Source organism: Zalophus californianus, chromosome X (assembly GCF_009762305.2).
Source record: "Zalophus californianus isolate mZalCal1 chromosome X, mZalCal1.pri.v2, whole genome shotgun sequence".
In the NCBI taxonomy this organism is placed as follows: domain Eukaryota; kingdom Metazoa; phylum Chordata; class Mammalia; order Carnivora; family Otariidae; genus Zalophus; species Zalophus californianus.
Window position 1 is genome coordinate 81,995,740 of NC_045612.1, and position 20,947 is coordinate 82,016,686.

General features: G+C 40.1%; 1 protein-coding gene across 15 annotated transcripts in view; it reads left to right on the top strand.

Moving 5' to 3' along the window:
* PFKFB1 (6-phosphofructo-2-kinase/fructose-2,6-biphosphatase 1) overlaps positions 1 to 20,947 on the top strand; it is an 85,274-nt gene that overhangs the window by 59,493 nt on the left and 4,834 nt on the right. For 11 of the 15 annotated variants that reach the window (XM_027608477.2, XM_027608478.2, XM_027608475.2 and 8 more), the window contains 4 exons: positions 399 to 520; positions 4,307 to 4,544; positions 7,290 to 7,436; positions 11,056 to 11,160. In XM_027608477.2, coding sequence (XP_027464278.1) covers positions 399 to 520; positions 4,307 to 4,544; positions 7,290 to 7,436; positions 11,056 to 11,160 — 612 coding nt within the window. The remainder of the gene's footprint in view (positions 1 to 398; positions 521 to 4,306; positions 4,545 to 7,289; positions 7,437 to 11,055; positions 11,161 to 20,947) is intronic. The other 4 variants (XM_027608473.2, XM_027608469.2, XM_027608470.2 and 1 more) reach the window with 3 other exon arrangements.

The following is a 20,947-nucleotide window of genomic DNA, read 5'->3' on the forward strand; positions in this document are numbered from 1 at the left end:
GAAACAGGCTCTCTGCTGAGCAGGGACCCAGATGCGGAACTCGATCCCAGGACACTGAGATCATGACCTGAGCTGAAGGCAGACACTTAACCAACTGAGCCACCCAGACACCCCACCACGTCTTCTTTTAAGTGGTCTTCTTAAACACTGTGTGCTCTAGAACTGAGTACAATGTAACAGACCTTGTTTAATCATATAGAAATAAAGCATAAGGAGTCACACATTCCAAATTCACTTAAATTGACTGATTTGTAACTTGGCAAGACCCTTTGTCTAAGTCTCAATTTTTTTCATTTTTATGTTGAGGGATGTTGTATTCAATGATCGCTAAGGACACTTCCAAAGGTCACTGTTAGAGTCTCTGTCTCTCACAGTTCTTCTGTTCTCCCTTTTCCTAGCAAGTAAAACTTGGCAGCCCTGATTACACAGACTGTGACCGGGAAAAGGTTCTGGAAGACTTTCTAAAGAGAATTGAATGCTATGAGGTCAACTACCAACCCTTGGATGATGAACTGGACAGGTAAGAACCCAGAACCCTAAAATCCAAGACTGGATCTTTAACTCTATTTTGATGTCCTTTAGGACCTGGGAAAATATCCTCCCTCTCTGGGCCTCAGCTTCTCTATCTGTAAAATCATGGAGCTAGATTTGATGATTTGTCTTCAAGGACCCTCCAAGCTCTAAGTATCTGAGGGTAGTGATTCCTTGATATATAAAATGTCCATGAGAGTGTTAAAATAGTCCCTTCCTGACCAATATGGGCAGATCAAGACCCTGATCTCTAAGAACAAATGCTTCCCTTCTGTAGTTGTTGCTGTTATTTTTTTCAAAAACATTCCTCACACATGGATGACACTTCAGTTTCCAAACATGTTCACCTTCTTTGTTTCATTGAATCCCCTCAGCACCCCTATAAAGGAAGCCAAAATAGATCTTATGTTAATAAATTTTCAAGAAGAGGAAATTGAATCTTAGCTGAAACCACTTGCCAAGCTCCCAACACAAATCAAGGGGTAGAACTAGGATTTTAACCATATATTTTGTCTCCTACTCGTGTCTCTTTTCACAAACCCATGTACCTCTTCAATCAATAAGTATTTGGCCTCTTTGAGCTGTGGTGTACATAGGAGTACAAATAATGGCAAGAGAGGTGGTTTCTATCTGCAGATAGCTTCCATAATGCCTTAACATATGGGAAGACACATGAAAAATATGAAACTCTCATTCATAATACCAGCTAAAAATTGGAAACATGTTAGCTAGTAGTACAGGGAATATGTGAGTTTTAGACATAGGATATTCCCAGAAGCCTCAAAATGGGTTGTGATGAGAAGAGACTCTGGTCACCCAGACCCCTTGGGCCCCAAGTGAGAAGTATGAGGAGACCTCAAATAGTCATTAAAACCTTAAGAAGTTTAAGCAACATCCTTCCAGCTTTGCCCAACCAAAATCCTAAGAGGCAAGTATTGTTACTGCACTGCACCTTAAATGGAGAAACTGAGACCCAGAACAGGGCAGGGACTTACCTAAGGCCACATAATGAGTCAGTAGAACATTTATTCAAACCCTTATCTCAGACTTCCAGCCTAGTTCTCCCCCTCCCACATCCCTAAATCATAAAGAATTGTCACATGAGACTTAGACACTTGGTGCAAGGAGGAGGACCTTTATGGACAATTAATTGTAAAGATTATTCACTGTGCAAGGACAACCAGGTCAAGGGTACACTTGTTTTTCTCACCAAGGCATGTGTACTGGAGTGGGGATGTTTCTGCCCTCAGAAAAGTGTAACTTATTCAAATTTCCACAAATGCACCATATAGACTATCAGCATATGGTGAAAGAAGCTTGAAGAAGGGGAGCTAAAGTGAAAGAAGCATTGAGAAAGCCCCTAGTCTTCAGCCTAGACTCCTGCAGGTGCTCAGTTAAGTGTTTGATGAATCAGTTTGGGCCTAAAGATGACATATTCTGAAGGTTGGCTTTATTTAATCATTTTTATATCAACAGACATTTACAGTCCATGTGTCAGGGCCCAACCAAAGCTGTGCTCTAGGAATCTAAAGAGAGAAGGGCTGTCCCTGCTGTGATAGAATGCCCAGTTGGTTGGGGAAGCCAATGAATGTGCAGTTGATCAGAATTGTAGAAATGGTAAACCAAGTGGGCTAGAGAAACACAAAGGAGAAAACTCAGCCCAGCTTGGGAAAAGAGATTGGGAAGAGTAGGTTTACCCAGTATAGGTAGACTAGGCATGTGTTTGGGGTACCAGAAAGGTGGAATCTACCAAAAATAGGAATAAAACAATCTGGAAAGCTTTTACTATTTTAATTTTAAAACCAGCATCAATGTGGTCAAAATGGAAAAAAATCACAAAATTTCATGAGACTTCTTCATTTTATAATATAGTTTATAATTTTTATTTTAGATTACACATGGTAGAGATAGGCACTAGCTAATAATATTACTTTTGGTGGGAAGCACCTCTAAATGACTTCACATGATCCCGGGCTCAAAGAAGACTTCCTAGAGAGAGTGGACGTGCTGGCTCTTAAGGGATGGATGCATAGGAGCTCAGCTTTGGAAATCAGGCAAGGAATGCCTTTTCAAGCAAACAGAACAGCATGTAGTTAAATCTGAATAAAAGTAGGGGAGTTTAGAGAATATACCAGCAAAAGCACGAAGGCTAGATTGAAACAGAGAAATTATGGGCGTGGGTGTGGGTGTGGGACTGTGAGGTGAGGCCAAGCAGGGCCAGAATGTCAGACTAAGGTGAGGAATTTGAAAGTTCTCCTAGAGCTACCCAGGACCTAGCAGCAGGAACAGACAGTAATTAGGCAACAAGGCTACATCAGATATTTTCTACTGCTAGATTCTGAGAGTCCTAGACAAGATAGTTGGAGAGATTAACCTTAAACAAATCATTTCCTCTCTTTGTGCTTCAGTTTCCTCATCTATAAGACAAAGGTAATAATCCCTGATTCCTAGGTTGATTATAAGGATTCATGTATTTTAAGTCCCCACTCCCTGCCAGATGCACAAAAGAAAATGCTCAACAAGTGCAAGTGTCCTGTAGGAACTGTTGGACAAAGAGGACAGGGATGGGAATGATTAAGTATGGTACAGATAAAAAGGCCTTCTCTAGGAAGATCAGAGGAGAGGCTTTCTGAAACCAAACCCATCAACCACTGCTTTACATGCCTTGGGTTAGTGCAGCTAATTCTATTTACTTTGTTTTGCTACTGTGCATCCAGGGTTCCTGGTATGCCACCCCATTGGTGCAGCCTTCCCCACCTCTTCGCAGGGATCTCCTTGAACTCCCTATAGTTCAACAACTAAAGGACTCATGCCTGGTACAGCAGGGGCCTCAAAAGACTTACTCCATGGTTCTAGTCTTCTGATTAGTCAGTATTGCTCATTCCCAGCTCCTCTGCAGACAGGTTGTTGAATAGTTTGATTATCACTCTGTGTATAGTTATTAGTTCATGACTAGAGCACAGAATTGAGGGGATAAAAAAGGGGCTTGAAACAAGGACCACAAGATATCCGTGTTGTGGACCATCTCTGTATCCCCACATTCCAGTACTTGGCACACCTAAGAGTGAATGACTATTTATGGAAGGGGTATTGAGCATTGGTCATGTGTTTCCAAGTGTATGTTCTTGACTGACCTAAGAGCTCCCAAAGGGCAGATGCTGAGTCCCCATTTCAAATACAATGCTTAGAACAAAGAAGAGTGTGTTTGTTGACTGCATGACAGGGGAAAAAAAACCCAACCCCTTTCCCTTTCTGAGTGGGAAGAGATATACACACACAGACACAAGTGCGCACAGACAAAATCTGGTAGCTGCCTGTAGGGTGTCAAAGACAATATATCATAGCAGAGACTTAAAGAATAGAGGTGCAGAGCTCAGCTTGAAATTTAAAAGACTGAGTAGAGAATTCAGGAGCTGCCAGTAAGATGTGGAAGGCAGCCAGGGACACAAGATTACTGCTTTTCTCTGAGTGTGTCAAGAATGTGAACTATAAAGGACAGAACCCAGATCCCTGGAGTGTAAAAAGTGAATGTGAAAAGATAGCCTGGATCAAGCTGAAACTGAAGAAAGGAAACAGGGGGAGATGGTAGCAGGCAGTGAGCTCTTTAGGGGAGGCCAGGAGCCAAGTCTCTAGAGCAGGTACCCAGAATAGGGCAAGGCATGACATTTTGTTAGAGGAAAGGTAGGTGAAACCTGCATTGTACAAGAGGCTTGAAGGTGGGGTTTGTGGTTGGGGATTTGTCTTGGGATCAGCCTCTCTATCATCATCCCCTGAGCTGCCCTTGCTCCTGCTTGGGCTGGCCCAGCCACCTATCCTACATCAAGATCTTCGATGTGGGCACACGCTACATGGTGAACCGAGTGCAGGACCACATCCAGAGCCGCACAGTCTACTATCTCATGAACATCCACGTCACACCCCGCTCCATCTATCTGTGCCGGCATGGTGAGAGTGAACTCAACCTCAGAGGCCGCATCGGAGGTGACTCTGGTCTCTCAGCTCGGGGCAAGCAGGTAGGAAGGGCCCCATGCACTCTGAGACATTGGCTGAGCTGGCTCAGGTGGGCTGTGGGTGGGTGGTACAGCCACTGCCTGGGTCCTGAGGATGGGAGGACTCAGTGACAAGGTAAAAGCAGGTTCTGGTCATAACCGCTCTTCCACCCAATCAGCCACTCTGTCTTGATCCATCCTTGAGTGACTCCCATGTGTGCTAACAGCATCTGCACGTCTGTTAGCTTGGTCTTGATATTTCAGGCCTGCCCAGATCTGGCTGCTCCTCCAGCCCCATTACGGTGAGCACCCTTCACCCCTGCCTGACTGGTTCCCCTCCTCTCTTTCACAACTCTATGCCTTTGCTTGTGCAGTTTCCCCCACCTAGGCTGCTCTCCTTTGTCAGCTGGTGACCACCACATGAACATGCCCTGACAGCTGCCCTGAGGTGCCCCATCCTTGAATCTATTTTCTTCCTTACTCAGGGCTGATGCCACAGCCCCCACCCCAACTTCAGCCCATCCCACTGTCAACACTTGTCCCCCACCAGTTACTGCTCTTTTCCCGCCCTCCCCCCAACCCCCTTCCAGGGCCCATCTGCTGCTCCATGGTTTGGTCCAGGAAGCCCTCCCCTGTCCTCTCCTGCCCTCCCAGGCAGGTCACCGTGCCCTGGGCTCCATCTCTCCCAGTTCTGGCCCATCTCTGACTATGGCATGAGTCTCCTCTCTAGCCAAGCATAGTAACCTGCACATTACGGGTATAAAATAAAATAAAGGCACACATTTTCCTTAGTGTTTGGCCCTGTGCCTAAGCTTGTTAACACAGGTATTGTTCTTGCAGGGAGGATGGCTTGGGTAGAACAAATGGGAAATGAGGTGCAGGAGGGAGGAAGCACTCTCTTTTATTGGGCACCTGTGCACAGTCACAGCACCATCTGCTTCCACGTGTGTGGCCCCTTTCAATGTTCACAACAGCTCTGTGGGGTGGACATTACCATTAATGGTTTATGAAACCTGAGGAAGCTGAGGCCCAAGGAGGAGAAAAGAGCAGCCCCAGGTCATGCAGCCAGTAAAAAAGAGCCAGGATTGAAAACTAGGCTTTCCTGCCTGCCCCTCAACATCCCCCCACTGCAGAGGTGGTATTATCTTAGGCAAGGCACTGCAGTGGAAGGCCTGGTCCTCATGGCTCCCTTTCTGTTTCCTTCAGACTGGCAGGCTCCCCTTGAGGTGGACTCAGACCTTTGACTCCCACCTGTCTTACTCCTCAGAGCAGAGTAGAGGGTACTGGTGGCATCACACCTGCCCCATGGCACCACCTGCAGCCAGAGGTCTCTGGGTTGGGGCCAGGTATGGCCCTGCCTTATATAGCTCAATGCCCAGTTTAGACACATGGCTATCTCCACAATGCATACCGCCTTCGCACACAAACTTGTGCATGTACACATAAATGCCTGGCCTCAACCTTCATACTTATGGGCACAGTGCACCATGCAGTTTACAAAGCACTTTCCCATAGACTCTCACCCATAATCAATCACAGAGGCTGTCACCTATTGTATGTCAGGGAGCACTCCATGTGCTCCTCTTCCACTATCTAATGTAATGTTCATAGGACAAGTTTCAGTGAGCTAATGCTGTTCACATCTTATAGGCAGAAGATGTAAGGCCAGAGAGAAACTGGGATGTGTCCCAAGTCACACAAGGACCATATAAGGATGCTGGGAAGATTAACCCCTGTTGCCTGCTTCCCAGTCAAGGGCTCTTTCCATCAGAGCACACTGACTACTGACTCATAATCCATAATTAGAATGTGTATACACAATACTTATATTTGTACATACACATGTGTACATATAAATACATCTATACATTTGTGCCAATATTCCTCACATACCACCTGTGACTAATAACATGACTCTATGTGAAAGAAAAAATCACTTGCTCATTTAGCTCCCACAGCTGTTCATGGTTCCTCTCAGTGCTGTCATTCTTTCCCTTACTGGACTGGTTGTGTCTTGAGAACAGGACACCCTGATACCCAGCACATGACCACACGCACTCAATATATGTTTGAATGCCCTTAGAAGCTGGGTTCCAAGACTCCAACTCAAGCAAATAAGAATCCCCAGAGTCAAAAAGAAATGTCCCCCAAATCCCACACCCCCTACTTCTAGACCACACTCTGAGGACCCAAAACCCAGAATCCCCTAAAATTCTGGCTTGCTTACCATGCCTGTGTGGGTCTATCCCAGAGTCTGTCCACCTGGGCTAGTTTTTAGTGTTTACCCCTAGGCAAAAGGGTGGCCGAAGGGTCACTGTTTGTGGATCATGGGAATCAGCAGAAATAGGGTGTGGACAGAATTTGGTCATGTGACTAGGTTATCTGCAAACATGTACTCAAGGCACCTACAAGTGCAGGATGGAGGCAGAAATGGGAAGAGAAAGGAGGTTGACCAGGTAGAATGCCTCCATTTGTAGTCTTGTTCCAGGCTCCACAAATACGAGAGGTGGGCTATTTGAATGAATAACTGAGTAGGAGGTTTAATAAGCAAGTATCAACGAACACACACACACACACACATAAACACACTTACCCTTTTCTATTCCCTTGATCCTTGTCATATCCTTGTTCATAAATTGGAAACATTTAAATTCTACTCTTTCTTGTTCATCATCATTTCACCATTTATGGCAGATCTCACAGCTACTGTGTCTTCTTTCATCTCTCTCTTTCTTCCCTTTTCTCAACCTCTGCAACCCCACCCCCCAGTACGCCTATGCCCTGGCTAACTTCATTCAGTCCCAGGGCATCAGCTCCCTGAAGGTGTGGACCAGCCACATGAAGAGGACTATCCAGACAGCTGAGGCCCTGGGTGTTCCCTACGAGCAGTGGAAGGCCCTGAATGAAATTGATGCGGTGAGACAGAGGGGGATGGATTTCCTGGTGGCTGATGGGACTTGACTCTGGGCTTATCCCCTGGATTGCCTCTGCTTTGGCTCCTATGAAGAACACAATTAATTCAACAAATATTTCTCAACAACCAGCCATATACCATACACTGTTCTGTGTGCTGGGGAACCAGTGAAGGCCAGAATAGACATGTTCTCTGTCCTCATGGAGCCCAAAAGCAAGCCATAAATAAGACAGTGCATATCCTATGACAAAACGTTGTAAGAAGGGAAGTATAAGGGAGATGAGGTTGGAAAGGAAGGCAGCTCAAAGAGTTTTATAATTCATGTTGAGGCATTTGGGTGCTGCCCTAAAAATGGGAAGCCAGTGATGTGATCTAAGTTAAGAAGTGGCCTGAATGTGATTCACATTCTTAAAAAGAAGACAATACCGTATTATTTCACTCATATGCAGAATGTAATAAACAAAGAAAAAAGAAGAGATAAACAAAAAACAGACTCTTAAATAAACAAACTGGTGGTTGCCAGAAGGGAGGTGGGCAGGAGGATGAGTGAAATAGACACAGTGTATTAAGAGTACACTTATCTTGATGAGCACTGAAAAATAGAATTGTTAAATCATTATATTATACACCCAAAACTAATATAACAGTATATGTTAATGATACTTGATGAATATAAACAAACAAACAAACAAACAAACAAACAAACCATTCTGGTCATGTGTGGAAAATAGGTAGGAAGAGGGCCAGAATGAGTATGTAGATCAGTATGGGGATGGCTGCATTAATCCAGGCAAGAGGTGACAATGAACCAGAGTAGTGGCATTGGAAATAGAATGAAGAAGAAAGACCATCTGACCCTCATGACATAGCAATCTTGCTTCAGAGTCAGGTTTTCCATGTGCTCTTTGCGATGGCATTTTTTCCTCCCCATTGTCTCACCTGAGCTATAGGTAAGCTGACATTACGTAGCAGTCCACAGGTTATGATTGTTAGACCTAAAAGTAAAAGCTTTATCACAAGTATAGATAACTTGCATGTAGTTAGGTTAACTTGCTTGCCTAGTAGATATTATAAAGAAGTATATGTGTGTCTACACACATACACTTGTACTTAGCATACAGATGTACAGAGATATGCATATTTAGAAAAGGAATATACAATATTGTTCTACATATCACATATAGTTGCTATAAAATACATTCAAGCAAATATATAAACCTTCATCATAAGAGATCAGTCACTACTTTTTTCTGGCCCACATGTGGTGTAAACATTTATTGTATACCTACTTTGTTTCAGACTCTGGGGTGGTGCTGGAGAGAGAAATTGATCCTTGTCTTCATCGAATTTTCAGTCGAAACAGGATAGATAGAAAAAAAAACAAACAGAGGAATACAAAACAGTATGTGTGATATAGTCTCTCATAGGCTAGACCATGGATGCACAGATGTCCAGGCAGAGCATCTGAGCCAGCCAGGATCTGCCTGGAGGAAGTGATGCCTAGCTGAGAGTTACTTAACAGTGAGCCAGGTAGAGAGAATCAGGAATGGTATGTCAGGCAGAGAGCCACATAAACAAAGAAAGTAGTGTGTGTGTGTGTGTGTGTGTGTGTGTGTGTGTGTAACTACTAAGATTGTAGCAGTGGAGATGGGAAAGAAAAAGGAATAGATTTTTGAGAAATTTAACAGTTAGAATTACAGAAATTTGCTCTAGGGGAGGAGTAAGGAAGAAGTAATAATTTAGAATGATGCCTAAGTTTCTGGTTTATTTTCCATGATCAATAATATATTATTAATTAATTAATTATTAATATAATATTAATTTATTGTTATATTATATGTCATAATATATTTTATATAATGTTATATAATATAATATTAATTAATATATTAATATCAGTATATAATATATATATACTGATTGAGTCTTTAAAATGTGCCTTGTACATTCTGTGCTAGGCTCTTCTACATATATTATTTCTAATATTCAAAACGCTTTTGTGAGGTAGTTGTAATTCTCCTCATTTTTCAGATGAGGAAAATAAAATTCAAAGAGGTTAGGGTATTTGCCTTAAGTCAATATGAAGTCAGTGGTCATTACCACAGGCAACAGGCTCCCAGCATGCCTCAAAATGGAAAGTGAAAGCTAATCTGGAAGGATCTTGTGTATCCAGTAGAGTGCACTTTCTCCCATGGACAGTGTCAGTAGAGAAATTTGACACTGCAGAGCTGTTTTGTGGGCTATGGCAGGGGTGAACTTCACCCCTAAAGAAAGGCTGGTATATGATTCAAAAGACAACAACCAGAGCCTGTTGCTCCTTACAGGAAAGTCTAATTGAAATCCACACAATCAAAAAGGAAACCTTATAAACCCAACATTGCTTCCCACCCCCACTCCCAGCAGCCACCTCACTTCCGGGGATTTTTCAGTGAACTTGGGAAGCTCTCATGTACTCCTGAGGAACTCATTCTCTGAGCTCTGGATTCCTGCTTTGGGTGAGAAGACTATTTCACCAAGGCCCACTCTGAAACTGTTAGGAATTTATTAATTTTTGTCTTCTGAGATATCTGTGGATACCTGTTTCTTTATCTGCCAGAGGTCCTGGAGCATAGGTAGGAGCAGAGGGGATGGGAAATGCTATAAAATGGGAGAGTACTGCTATGTATGTGCACACATGTGTGTGCTTGCATACACAGTCATAGACACCCACCACAAATATGCTTATACTCACAGACATACACTTCACAGGCACATTGACCTTCTAGTCTGACATAGGATCCCTTTCAGATACATCTACCAATCTACACCTGCACCATGCATGCACACACATACACACTCACAGACAGACACACTTAGAGATACATATAGACACTCACCATAGACACACATGCAATCTTTGTATATACCTACATCACACGGACACAGATAGGCATACAATGGATGGAAATGTACAAAGTGCATGTGCATAACCTCAAGCATATTACCATAAATTCACATGACCTCAGGCATAAGCATACAGCTACTCACACATATACACCAGAGACATAATCAGAGACATACACACTCACAGAAACACATGCCACAGACACACTGAGACACATATGGAGAAACAGACCACAGAGACATTCATGTGGGCATATTCTCAAATGCTCAGACAACATGTACACACACACACTCGCCAAACACACTACAAATACTGAGACAAATACACAAATACAAGGCATATGTCTTTAAACATACCAGCATGATACACATATACACACAAACACAGTCTAAAATCCTCAAGCCCATATATTTATAAAATACATACTTAAATGCACAACGTACATCTACAAACCTATTGGGACAATCATAGAGAAACACCACACACGTACCCACCATATACTATAAACTCAAACTGAACACACTTGTACACATGTGCACACTCTCACATACACACACCTCATGCACACACACACACACGTACACACACTCAGACAATAGGCACAAACATAGAGCTGTCTTCACAGACAACCAGGTGCTTGTGTGCTGCTGTTCCATAATAACTGGACTCAGAACTATGGTAAAGGTTGTATGGATTTCACCTTGTGAATACTTTTGTCCCCAAATAATTTTTCTCAGGGTGTCTGTGAGGAGATGACCTATGAAGAAATCCAGGAACACTATCCTGAAGAATTTGCACTACGGGACCAAGATAAATATCGCTACCGCTATCCCAAGGGAGAGGTAAGGTTTGGAAGTATTGCCTGACTCCTAGAACTCCTCCCAGTATCTTCATTCCAACAGCCAAAATTCCATAGTTCCCTGGACAGCTTTAGAAGCAGAGTAAAGCATATTTTGTAGCAGCTCCCATCCCACAACGCACATGATAATCTGGCTCTTGGCTGTCTCTGCTTCACGGCTATTGACAAAAGATTCCTCTTTTATTAAAGCTAAAATAATTGCCTCCTTATTTCCCACCTGCTTTCAGAGGGGCTTCATCCTAGATTTTGTCTCTGGTATCCTTTCACTAAAGACACCTGAAGTAGTTTAACATACTCCTGTCATTTTATTGCCAAGCTGCCTAAAGATACAGTCTCTCTGGACAGTGGGTTAGAGTCCCAAGGGACAATGGCTAATAGTTAAACCAGATTCTTTGCCACCACATGAACCAGACCATCAGTTCCCTAATTCCCATATCAGGTGGATCCTCCTCACTTTCAACCCAGCAGCTTCATTTAGCCAATTCCACAACTTAAAGTATTTATTAGTCATATTCCATTTTTGATATACATTCCTGGGAACAATTATCAGAAAAGCAGGACACCAGGGAAGGTAAAACAATAGACATCCTGTGATACAAAGCAATTTCACACTTTCATCCTCATCCTCAGAAATGGCATTATAAAGTCAGTCTGAGTTTGCCTTTATTTTCCCTTATATATTTTGAGGCTATGTTATTACAGGCATACAAATTTAAAGCAATGATATCTTCTTAATGAATTGCATATTTTATTATGAATAATAATATTTCCCCTTATAATGTTTTTTGCCTGAAAGTGTATTTTATCTAATATTAATGTGTGTGTGTGTGCGTGTGTGTGTGTGTGTGTTTACTGGTTAGTATTTGCCTAGTTCATCTTTATTCACTTACTTTCAATTTCTCTGGGTATTTTTGTTTTATGTCTCTTGTAAACAGCATATAACTGCTTTTTTAGAAGACTTATTTATTTTATTTTAGAGATATAGAGATAGTGAGCAGGGGGAGGGGCAGAAGGAGAGGGAAAGAGAGGAAAAGAAGAAGACTCTCCACTGATCGTTGAGACAAACACAAGGCTCAATCCCATGAACCAGAGACCATGAACTGAGCCAAAATCAAGTCAAATGCAAAACTGACTGAGCCACCCAGGCGCCCCAGCTTTTGTTGTTTTTAATACAACCTGAAAATATGTCTTTTGAATGGTAATTCTGATACATTTACTTTTATTGTAATTACCGATTTAATTGAGCTTATTTCTATTCTTTTTTTTGAGATCTTTTTTTCCCCCTGAGCCTTTATGCTTAGTTTATATTTCTCTTTTTCTCCCTTCTTTAGATTTCTGCTCCTGAGTTTTTACACCTATATTTAAGTTATATAATATTTCATTCTTTTTTAATTTTTTTATTTAAATTCAATTTAATTAATATGTATCACATTATCAGTTTCAGAGGTAGAATTCAGTGATTCATCAGTTGCATACAACACCCAGTGCTCATTACTTCAAGTGACCTCTTAATGCCCATCACCCAGTTACCCCAGCCCCCTACCCACTTGCCCTCCAGCAGCCTTCAGTTTATTTCCTATAGTTAAGAGTCTCTTATGGTTTGCCTCCCTCTCTGTTTCCTCTTATTTTATTTTTCCTTCCCTTCCCCTATGTTCATCTGTTTTGTTTCTTTAATTCTACATATGAATTAAATAATATGGTATTTGTCATTCTTTGACTGACTTATTTTGCTCAGCATAATACCCTCTAGTTCCATCCACGTCATTGCAAATGGCAAGATTTCATTTTTTGGTGGCTGAGTAATAATCCATTGTATATACCATATCTTCTTTATCCATTCATCTGTTGAAGGATATCTGGGCTCTTTCCATATTTTGGCAACTGTGGACATTGCTGCTAGAAACATTGGGGTGCATGAGCCCCTTCGAATCACTATCTTTGTATCCTTTGGATAAATACCTCAGAGTGCAATTGCTGTGTCACAGGGTAACACTGTTTTTAACATTTTGAGGAACCTCCATACTGTTTTCCAGAGTGGCTAAACCAGTTTGCATTTCCATCAAAAGTGTAAGAGGACTCTCCTTCCTCCACATCCTCACCAGCATCTGTTGATTCCTCAGTTGTTAATTTTAGCCATTCTGACTGATGTGAGGTGGTATCTCATTGTGGGTTTGATTTGTTTACCTGATGGCTGTGAAGTGGGGCATTTTTTCATGTGTCTGTTAGCTGTTTCTAAGTCTTCTTTGGAGAAATGTCTGTTCATGTCTTCTGCCCATTTCTTGACTGGATTTTTTGGCTTTTGGGAAGTTGAGTTTGATAAGTTCTTTAGAGATTTTGGATATTAGCTCTTTATCTGATAAGACATTTGCCAATATCTTCTCTGAGTCCATAGGCTCCCTTTAGTTTTGTTGACTGTTTCTTTTGCTGTGCAAAATCTTTTCATCTTGATAAAATCCCAATAGTTCATTTTTGCTTTTGTTTCCTTTGCTTTGGAGACATGTTCTAGCGAGAAATTGCCATGGCCAAGGTCAAGGGGCTATCCAGTTTTTCCCAACACCATTTTTTGAAGAGACTGTCTTTTTTTCATTGGATATTCTTTCCTGCGTTATCAAAGATTAGTTAACCATAGAGTTGGGGGCCCATTTCTGGGGTCTCTCTTCTGTTCTATTGATCTATGTGTCTGTTTTTCTGCCAGTACCATACTGTCCTGATGATTACAGCTTTGTAATACAGCTTGAAGTCCAGAATAGTGATGCCACCAGCTTTGGTTTTGTTTTGCAACATTCCTTTGGCTATTCAGGGTCTTTTCTGGTTCCATACAAATTGCAGGATTGTTCCAGCTCTGTAAAAAATGCTGATGGTATTCTGATAGGTATTGCACTGAACGTGTAAGTTGCTTTGGGTAGCATAGACATTTTAACAATATTTGTTCTTCCAATCCATGAGTATGGATGTTTTTTCCATTTCTTTGTGTCTTCCTCAATTTCTTTCGTAAGTATTCTATTGTTTTCAGATTAAAGATATTTACTTCTTTGATTAGATTTATTCCAGGTGTCTTATTTTTTTGTTGCAATCATAATTGGAATCAATTCCCTGATTTCCCTTTCTGCAGCTTCATTGTTGGTGTATAGAAATGCAACTGACTTCTGTGCTTTGATTTTATATCCTACCACTTTGCTGAATTCCTGTATCAGTTCTAGCAATTTTTGGGAGGGGAGACTATTTTGGGTTTTCTACATAGAGTTTCATGCTGACTGCAAAAAGTGAAAGTTTAACTTCTTCTTTGCTGATTTGGATGCATTTTATTTCTTTTTGTTGGCTGATTGCTGAGGCTAGGACTTCCAGTACAATGTTGAAAAATAGTGATGAGAGTGGACATCCCTGCCTTGTTCCTGACCTTAGGAGAAAAGATCTGTTTTTCCCCATTGAGAATGATATTCGCTGTGGGATTTTCATATACAGCTTTTATGATATTGAGGTATGTTTCTTCTTTCCCTGCACTGCGGAGAGTTTTTGACAAGAAAGATGCTTTTTCTGCATCTATTGAGAGGATCATATGGTCCTTGTCCTTTCTTTTGTTAATGTGGTGTATCACATTGATTGATTTGCAGATGTTGAACCACACTTGAAGCCCAGAAATAAATCCCACCTGGTCGTGGTGAATAATCCATTTAATGTACTGTTAGATCCTATTAGCTGGTATCTTGATGAGAATTTTGGCATGCATGTTCATCATGGATATTTGTCTCTAATTCTCCTTTTGGTGGGGTCTTTGTCTTGTTTTGGGATCAAAGTAATCCTGGCATCATAGAACGAATTTGGAAGTTTTCCTTCTGTTTCTATTTTTTTAAAGAGCTTCAGAAGAATAGGTATTAATTCTTTAAATGTTTTGTAGAATTCCCTTGGGAAGCCATCTGGAGCTGGACTCTTGTTTTTTGGAATATTTTTGATTACTGCTTCAATTTCTTTGCTGGTTATGAGTTTGTTTAAATTTCCTATTTCTTCCTGGTTTCAGTTATGGTATTTTATATGTTTCTAGGAATGCAACCATTTCTTCCAAATTGCTTAATTTGTTGGCATATAGTTGCTCATAATATGTTCTTAAAATTGTCTGTATTTCTTTGGGGTTGGTTGTGATCTCTCATCTTTCATTTATGATTTTATTTATTTGGGTCCTTTCTCTTTTCTATTTGATAAGTCCGGCTAGATGTTTATCAATCTTATTAATTCTATCAAGGAACCAGCTCCTAGTTTCATTGATCTATTCTGTTTGGGTTTTTTTCTATTTCTCTATCACTGATTTCTGCTCTAATTTTATTAATTCTCATCTCCTGCTTGATTTAGGCTTTATTTGCTCTTCTTTTTCCAGCTCCACTAGGTGTAAAGCTAACTTCTTTCTTTGAGGCTTTTCTTGCTTCTTGAGAAAGGCATGTATTGATATGTAATTCCCCCTTCTGCCTGCGTTTGCTGCATTCCAAAGGTTTTATTTTTTATATATTTTTTAATTTAATTTAATTTTATTATGTTATATTAGTCACCATACAATATATCATTAGTTTTTGATGTAGTGATCCATGATTCATTGCTTTCATATAACACCCAGTTATCCATGCAGTACCTGCCCTCCTTAATTCCCATCACTGGGCTAACACATCCCTCCACCCCCTTCCCCTCTAAAACCCTCAGTTTGTTTCTCAGAGTCCACAGTCTCTCATGGTTCATCTCCCACTCCGATTCCCCCCCCCTCATTTTTCCTTTCCTTCTCCTAATGTCCTCCATGCTATTCCTTATGTTCCACAAATAAGTGAAACCATGTGATAATTGACTTTCTTTGCTTGACTTATTTCACTTAGTATAATCTCCTCCAGTTGCATCCCTGTTGATGTAAAAGTTGGCTATTCATCCTTTCTGTTGGCTGAGTAATATTCCATTGTATATATGGACCACACCTTCTTTATCCATTCATCTGTTGAAGGGTATCTTGGCTCTTTCCACAGTTTGGCTATTGTGGACATTGCTGCTATGAACATTGCAGTGCATATGGCCCTTCTTTTCACTACATCTGTGTCTTTGGGGTAAATACCCAGGAGTGCAATTGCTGTGTCATAGGGTAGCTCTATTTTTAACGTTTTGAGGAACCTCCACACTCTTTTCCAAAGTGGCTGTACCAACCTGCATTCCCACCAACAGTGTAAGAGGGTTCCCCTTTCTCCACAACCTCTCTAACATTTGTTGTTTCTTGCCTTGTCCATTTTTCTCATTCTAACTGGTGGAAGGGGGTATCTCAGTGTGGGTTTGATTTGAATTTCCCTGATGGCTAATGATGATGAACATTTTTTCATGTGTCTGTTTACCATTTGTATGTCTTCTTTGTAGAAGTGTCTGTTCATATCTTCTGCCCATTTTGTGACTTGATTATTTGTTTTATGGGTGTTGAGTTTGAGAAGTTCTTTATAGATCTTGGATACCAGCCCTTTATCTGTAGTGTCATTTGCAAATATCTTCTCCCATTCTGTGGGCTGTCTCTTTGTTTTGTTGACTGTTTCCTTTGCTGTGCAGAAGTTTTGATCTTGATGAAGTCAAAAAAGTTCATTTTTGCTTTTGTTTCACTAGCTTTTGGAGATGTATCTTGAAAGAAGTTTCTGTGGCCAATGTCAAGGAGGTTATTGCCTATGTTCTCCTCTAGGATTTTGATGGATTCCTGTCTCACATTGAGGTCTTTCATCCATTTTGAGTTTATCTTTGTGTATGGTGTTAGAGAATGGTTGAGTTTCATTCTTCTGCATGTGGCTGTCCAATTTTCCCAGCACCATTTATTGAAGAGACTGTCTTTTTCCCATTGCATGTTTTTTCCTGCTTTGTCGAAGATTATATGACCATAGAGTTGAGGGTCCATATCTGGGTTCTCTATTCTGTTCCATTGGTCTCTATGTCTGTTTGTGTGCCAGCACCATGCTGTCTTGGTGATCACAGCTTTGTAATATAGCTTGAAATCGGGCAATGTGATGCCCCAAACATTGTTTTTCTTTTTCAACATTTCCTTGGCAATTTGGGGTCTTTTCTGATTCCATACAAATTTTAGGATTGTTTGTTCCAGCACTTTGAAAAATGTCATTGGAATTTTGATCGGGATGGCATTGAAGGTATAGATTGCTCTGGGTAGTATAGACATTTTAACAATGTTTATTCTTCTGATCCATGAGCATGGAATGTTTTCCCATCTTTTTGTGTCTTCTTCAATTTCTTTCACGAGTGTTCTGTAGTTCCTAGAGTATGGATCCTTTATCTCTTTGGTTAGGTTTATTCCGAGTTATCTTATGGTTTTTGGTGCTATTGTAAATGGAATTGTTTCTCTAATTTCTCTTTCTATGGTTGCATTGTTAGTGTGTAAAAAAGCAACTGATTTCTGCACATTGATTTTGTATCCTGCCACATTACTGAATTGCTGTATGAGTTCTAGTAATTTGGGGGTGGAGTCTTTTGGGTTTTCCACATAAAGTATCATGTCATCTGCGAAAAGAGAGAGTTTGACATCTTCTTTGCCAATTTGAATACCTTTGTTTCTTTTTGTTGTCTGATTGCTGTTGCTAGGACTTCTAGTACTATGTTGAACAATAGTGGCGAGAGTGGGCATCCTTGATCTGTTCCTGATCTTAAGGGGAAGGTTCTCAGCTTTTCCGCATTGAGGATGATATTCACTGTGCGTTTTTCATGTATGCATTTTATGAACATGAAGAATGTTCCCTCTATCCCTATACTCTGAATAGTTTTAATCAGGAAAGGATGCTGTATTTTGTCAAATGATTTTTCTGCATCAATTGAGAGGACCATATGGATCTTTTCTCTCTTCTTATTAATGTGTTCCTTCACACTGATTAGTTTGCGAATATTGAACCACCCTTGCATCCCAGGGATAAATCCCACGTGGTCATTATGGATAATCCTTTTGATGTATTGTTGGATCCTATTAGCTAGGATTTTGTTGAGGATTTGGAATCCATATTCATGAGGTCTGAAATTCTCCTTTTTGATGGGGTTTTTGCCTGGCTTGGGGATTAAGGTAATGCTGGCCTCATAGAATGAGTCTGGAAGCTATCCTTCTGTTTCTATTATTTGAAACAGCTTCAGTAGAATATTTCTTCTGTATTATTTCTTCTTTGAATGTTTGGTGGAATTCCGTAGGGAATCCATCAGGTCCTGGACTCTTGATTTTTGGGAGGTTTTGGATCACTGCTTCAATCTCCTTACTGGTTATTGGGCCTATTCAGGTTGTCAGTTTCTTCCTGTTTCAGTCTTGGCAGTTTATAGGTTTCCAGGATAGCAACCATTATCCAGGTTGCTTAATTTATTGGCATAGAATTGTTGATAATAATTTCTAATAATTGTTTCTATTTCCTTGGTGTTAGTCGTGATCTTTCCCCTTTCACTCATCATTTTATTAATTTAGGTCCTTTCTCTTTTCTTTTGGATAAGTCTGGCCATTGGTTTATCGATCTTATTAATTCTTTCAAAGAAAGAGCTTCTAGTTTCCTTGATCTGATCTACTGTGTTTTCGGTTTCTAATTCATTGATCTCTGCTCTAATCTTAATTATTTCTCTTTTAATGCATGGCTTAGTCATCGTTTGTTGCTTTTTCTCTAGTTCTTTAAGGTGTAGAGTTAGTTGGTGAATTTGGGATTTTTCTGGGTTTTTTTTCAGTGAGGCTTGAATGGCTATGTATTTCCCCCTTAGGACCGCCTTTCAGTATTTCATAGGTTTTGGACTGATGTGTTTTGGTTCTCATTGGTTTCCATGAATTGTTTACGTTCTTTGATTTCCTGGTTGACCCAAACATTCCTGAGCAGAGTAGTCTTTAACTTCCAAGTATTTGAATTTCTTCCAAATATTTTCTTGTGATTGAGTTCCAGTTTTAAAGCACTGTGGTCTGAGAATATTCAGGGAATAATCTCATTCTTTTGCTATTGGTTGAGACCTGATTTGTGACCCAGTACGTGGTCTATTCTGGAGAAATTTCCATGTGCGCTCAAGAAGAATGAGTAATTCTGTTGTTTTAGGGTGGAATGTTCTGTATATATCTATGAGGTCCATCTGGTCCAGTGTATCATTTAAAGCTCTTGTTTGTTGATTTTCTGCTTAGATGATCTATTGCTGAGAGTGGAGTATTGAGGTCTCCTACAATTAACATATTATTATCAATATGACTATTTTGGGGAACAGTTGGTTTATGTAGTTGGCTGTTCCCATGTTGGGGGCATAGATATTTACAACTGTTAGATCTTCTTGTATTCTAGAAACTCTCATAGAAACTCTCAGACATTATGGCTTCTTCCCCTTTTCGCATAATCTCTGTTATCTCTTTCTGGAAATAAAACTGAATGTGTGTTAATCCTGTCCCTATCCTTTATGTTTCCTAACTTATTTTTGATGTCTTTTCTGCTTCCTGAGTAATTTCTTCAGCTCTATCTTCCAAATCACTATTTCTTAAGTTGTGTCTAATCTTCGTTTATTCAGTCCATTTCAATTTTAATAAATATATTTTTATTTTTAAAAATTCTATTATTTTTAAATCTGTATCATATATTTAATAGCATCTTATTTTTTCTCACACTTTTATCCCATCTTTTATTTCTTTATAAGTTTCAAACATATCTTCTTCTTATTTATTTTACATATATATATTTAAGTGGATCTTTTATCTTATGTTTTTAGGGTTCTCCTCTTATTGTTTCTGTTTATTTTCACTCATGATAGCTTATTTCCCATGCATATAATGTGAGCTTCAGTTTGAGAAAATTTATATGTAAGAATTGTGCACAGACTAAGTTGAGAGGATTCAGAGATAATTTCCATTTGCTTCTTCCATATACTTCTGGGAACTAATGACTTGAAATTGCTTTGCATTAAACTCCCATCTTACCATTTTCTAAAACACATGTGTATTGTAAGTCTGAACCACAAACCCACCTGAGAGTAGGCTTGTGGTTAATATATTATTATAGGAAGCTTTTCCTAATTTTTCCACTGAGTCAAGCAGAGGCAGATAAATGTTATCATTTCCTTTTGCCTGTAGATATATATTTTTTTCTAGTTTACACTTCTACTAATGATGTAGCCCTTTGAGTGTCTCAGATTTATGTGAAAATTTCAGTCCCAATTCTCCACCTTGTGAACACCTAAGGCCTTGTCCTCTGTCTCCATGAGGTTTTAAAATCTCAAGCCTCTCAGATACTGTGATTGGCAAATGCCCCCAGGGCAGTTGTGGCTTCTACATCCATTTACCTCTCTTTTTTCCCCAAGTTTTTCTTCATTTTGGAACCCTACATTCATGTTTTCCTTTATTTTGTTGAAAGATCAGCAATGCAAACATTTATTTTATCTAGTTTTCTGGGAATTTTATTTTTTAATGAGAAAAATACTATTTTTATTTATTTTTATTATGTTCAGTTAACCAACATATAATACATTAATTTTTGACATAGTGTTCAATGATTCATTAGTTGTGTATAACACCCAGTGCTCATCACAACACGTACCCTCCTTAATACCCATCACCCGATTACCCTATCCCCCACACCCTCCCCTCTGTAACCCTCAGTTTGTTTCCCCAAGTCCATTTGCATCGACATGGGTGGAACTGGAGGGGATTATGCTAAGTGAAACAAGGCAAGCAGAGAAAGACAATTATCATATGGTTTCACTCATACATGGAACATAAGGAATAGCATGGAGGACAACAAGGGAAGGGAGGGAAAACTGAAGGGGAAGAAATC